Source organism: Erinaceus europaeus, chromosome 7 (assembly GCF_950295315.1).
Source record: "Erinaceus europaeus chromosome 7, mEriEur2.1, whole genome shotgun sequence".
Classification (NCBI taxonomy): domain Eukaryota; kingdom Metazoa; phylum Chordata; class Mammalia; order Eulipotyphla; family Erinaceidae; genus Erinaceus; species Erinaceus europaeus.
Genome location: NC_080168.1, coordinates 91,728,839 through 91,733,339, shown reverse-complemented (window position 1 = coordinate 91,733,339; position 4,501 = coordinate 91,728,839). Strand labels below are relative to the sequence as shown.

The window sequence follows — 4,501 nt, the reverse complement described above, 5'->3', positions numbered from 1 at the left end:
GATTATATTGTACCTATTGCCCTTGGTAAAATTTTATGTGATTTTTTTAAACCAAATATTCTCTCTTCCTCTATATAATGCAAATTATATTATATATTGCATTGTGATTAAGTATTTATTATGCTATTTAACATATTATGCATTGACTAAGGTGAATTTATTTATTTGTATTATATTTAAGTGAAACTTAAAAATAAAATCACAAATTCAGGTCCCGCTGACCCACTTGCGACCCAGTTACCCGCAGACCGTTGAACCGATTAGGGTTCTAGCCTAACCATGTCTGGCTTTTCCATTGTCATGGCTATGAGGAAGGTGGTTCAGAAGCTCTGGCTGGAAGCCTGGCTAAACCATATGAAGGTTTCCCAAGCAGCTGCAGACTTAAAACATCTGTCTGCAGAACATGACCCCTTGCTAACCGGAGTGTCTTCAAGTACTAATCCATTCAGTCCTCAGAAAGTCTGTTCCTTTTTTTAGTAAACCACATCTTTGGAAGGTTTTCTGATCTACTTTTCATGACCCAGTCAATATTCAAAAGAGGAGCTAAATTTAAAGTTTCTATAGCTTACCCCTATAACACGTGCCATACTATGTAAACTCCTGTCAGTTCTTAACATATATCTGTCTGAATTTTCATGGATTTCTATTTCACAAGGGTAATTATTTTATATATACTGGTGGCAGACACAATAAAATACTTAGTATTAAAAATAAAATAAAATCACAAATTCATACATGATCATATAGGAGATTTGATTCTAATTCTTGCTTGAGTCTAATCCTTGTCGATTTAATATATCTTATGTAAGAATTATGAAAGAGGCTAAGGAAATTTAAAGTATTTATTTATTCATTTTATTTATAAAAAGGAAACTGACAAAACCATAGAATAGGAGGGCTACAACTCCATACAATTCCCACTACCAGATCTCCGTATCCCATGCCCTCCCCTGATAGCTTTCCTATTTTTTAACCCTCTGGAAGTATGGATGCAAGGTCATTGTGGGATGCAGAAGGTGGAAGATCTGGCTTCTGTAATTGCTTCCCCGCTGAACATGGGCATTGACTGGTCTATCCCAGTCTGCCTCTCTTGTTCCCTAGTAGGGTGGGGCTCAGGGGAAGTGGAGCTCCAGGACACATTGGTGGTGTTGTCTTTCCAGGGTAGTCTGGAGGGTATCATGCTAGCATCTGGAACCTGGTGGCTGAAAAGAGAGTTAACATACAAATTGTTGACCATACAAATTGTTGACCAAACAAATTGTTGACCAGTCATGAACCTAAAAGCTGGAATAGTGCAGATGAAGAGTTGGGGGGGGGGGGGTCCTCCATTTTGTAGATAGCTAGTAGGCATATTTTAGTTATATTCCAAAGGGCCTGTGGCTATACTGTTTTTTTTTTTTCCTTGATCCTGAAATCTAATATGCAGGTTATTGTCTGAGGAGATGATGTCTTGGCTGGGAAAGGAACAGAAAGCTGGATCAGGGAAGAGAGTAGCTCCCTAATATGGGGAAGGGGTATAAATATTGTTGACTTTAAAGCCCATCAATTTGATTTTTTCTGGGACCCATATTCAGCTTAGGAGCCTATGTGACCTCTGCATCCCTTTAGATCTGTGCTCACATTCTGTGGTCATGTGTGGGAACATTCCAAGCTGCCCCAATATCAGGATCCATCTTCCTCAGGTGTAGCATAGAGTATGCTGTCCATCCTCCCTTCAGAGGATGGAACATTCTCTACCCTGGTTGATCCAGGTTGAGGGCAAGGCCTATAGGGGGCCCACAAAGGGGTCTATTTTGTTGTTCCTGATAGAGATGACCGGTAACAATGGAGAGAGGGATTTATTTGGGGTCTAGGCTCATCATGTCTGTTTGGGAACCTCAGGACTCCCGGAATAGGGCCCCAGCTGATGGGGTGGCCTGATAGTGACTAAAGAGTGATCATTAAAGTATGCCAGTCGCTTGACCTTATTCAGCTTTTGCAGTTCTTGCTTTGCTAAGGTTAGCTTTGGAGTGAGTAAAAGAACTATAATAGGAAGTAGGTGAGGAGGGTATCTAAATCAAATTAGATTATGTTCCTAACTTCATTAGTAACTTTATACTGACTCCCTGCAGACTATTGTGTACTTTTGCTTTCAGGTATATATTTTGCCCTAATTTATGGATACATGTTAACATATGCTCTATCTCACAGGAACTGGTCTATATCTATGTTTTAGGACTTTGTTAGGAAGTATGCCGCCTGGAATGGAATTAAGAGACTATCATAAAAGGAAACGTCTCACTTGAGTAATTTGGGTGAAGGGTTGACATTCCACACCTGATGTCTCTGGACATAGTCTGAAGTGAAGCATGCTGAGGTGGTACTCATTGCATTGATTAGGTTGGGATCAGCGGGTGCAATATCATTTGGTATGAATTGAAAGAAGCATGCAGGAAAGTGAGCCCCACCGGAGAGGTTCCAGGACTGGGGGAAATATAGTCTCTATAGAGGAAATTGGAGGTTCCTGCTGTCTTAGGGTTAAGAAGACAATAGATAGTTATTGCTATAATCACATTATTTGGCAATTGGATTAACTTTGAAAAATCCCTTTTTTAGGATTTGCTGTATCATATACAACATCACCATAATTTATGTCCTTTGACATTATTTGTATATAGCTGTGCCACCGGTTGCTTCTGTTCTCCCTGATCTAGGCTTTTAAGAGAGTCAACATATCAAAGACTCAGCCTATGTATTAAAAAGACTCAGTCTTTGCTTTAAAAAGTTTGAGACATATAATCAATTCTTCCCCTCTTATATTAATTAGTGATTTATATAACTACAAATTAATAGGAGAGTACATAAACACCATTTCCACCACCAAAAGACTGTTCCATCACATCCCCACCCCACCCCCACCGCCCTGGGAAGCCTCATATCCACCCTCACCCTCACCCCAGGGTTTTTACTTTGGTGCCCTACTCCAGATTCAATGAAATCCTGCTTTTAGTTTCCCTTTCTGTTATTCTTTCTCAACTTCTGTTTATGAGTGAGATCTTCTCACACTCATCTTTATCTTTTTGACTTAGCTCACTTAACATAATTCTGTCTAGCTCCATCCAAGATGGGTCAGAGAAGGAGGGTTCATAGTTCTTAATAGCTGCATTCAGGAAATTTAAATTTTGTTTTATTTTCTTGCACTAATTTTTATAAGACAAAAAGAAAGTTACAAAATTGAGAGCATTCAGCATGAAATCATAGTAGCATCTGAAATTTGGTGGCTGAAAGGCCACAAAATAAAAAGCAGGACAAAATGATTAATGAACATGAACCAAAAAGTACTCGTATAGCAGATGAGAATAGGGATCATATGGTGAAAAGACATGAGAAAGTCTATTTTAGGTATGTTCCTAGGGGTGTTTGACTTTCATAGTTTTTTCTTGAGTTTGATAGTCAACATGGAGATGGACAAAAGTATTTTCTGAGAAGATGATGCCAGAGTTGAGAAAAGGGCTAGAAAGCTGGAGTAGGGCAGAGAATATCTGCTTCCTGTTGAAGAGATAGTAGCAGTTGCAAGGATGTTCTTTTCATCCTTAGGGATGGAACAAATGGTAGAGTCATTCGAGTCATAATGGCAGGCAACCTCCATGATTTTCTTGCTATCTTTGATCATATCCTAGGAGTTTTATCTTCTCCTGGATGGTAAGCATCTTCCTCCGGCACTTAGTTTCATCATCAGAAGGCTTACAAGAAGCAATACATTTAGGGGTCATTGTGTGGCTTAGATAAAGGTTCTCAGAAATCACGAACACTTCCAAGAGCAAAGTTGCTTCTGATGTGTAGTGATGTAGAAGAGCATATGAGAGAAGCACACTCTGATTGGTTTGGTTTCACCACACCCGATTTCAGTACACACAAGGAGTGTTGGAGTGGCTGCACCCGGTTTGAAGGATTTGTGGAGGTGCTTGAATACATAGGCCTACAGTCCATACGTTCAGTAATTTTAACTGTATAATTGACGCAGACAACTGACCTTGCACTGTATCATTTCCACAGTCTCAGTCAACTTTTTTTTAATTTATAAAAAGGAGATAATTGAAAAAAACGATAGGATAAGAGTGATACAACTCCACACAATTCCCTCCATCAGAACTCTGCATCTCATCCCCTCCCCTGATAGCTTTCCTGTTCTTTATCCCTCTGGGAGTATGGACCCAGGGTCATGGGATACAGAAAGTGGAAGTTCTGGATTCTGTAATTGCTTCCCCACTGAATGTGGGCATTGACAGATTGATCCATACTCCCAGTCTGTCTCTCTCTTTCCCTAGTGGGGCGGGGTTCTGGGGAAGTGAGGCTCCAAGACACATTGGTAGGGTTGTCTGTCTGGGGAAGTCTGGTTGGCATAATGGAACCTGGTGGCACAAAAGAGAGTTAACATATAAAGCCAAACAAGTTCTTGACTAATCATGAACCTAAAGGCTGGAATAGTGCAGATGAAGAGTTGGGGGGGGAGTCTTCATTT

General features: G+C 40.1%; 1 protein-coding gene across 1 annotated transcript; it reads left to right on the top strand.

The window, feature by feature from the left end:
- Positions 1-279: 279 nt before the first annotated feature.
- LOC107522950 (guanine nucleotide-binding protein G(I)/G(S)/G(O) subunit gamma-5B-like) lies at positions 280-3,472 on the top strand. The gene is made up of 2 exons (XM_060193518.1): positions 280-476; positions 3,433-3,472. Exons 1-2 carry the CDS (start codon positions 280-282, stop codon positions 3,470-3,472), a joined length of 237 nt encoding a protein of 78 aa, XP_060049501.1.
- The last annotated feature ends 1,029 nt before the right edge of the window (positions 3,473-4,501 follow it).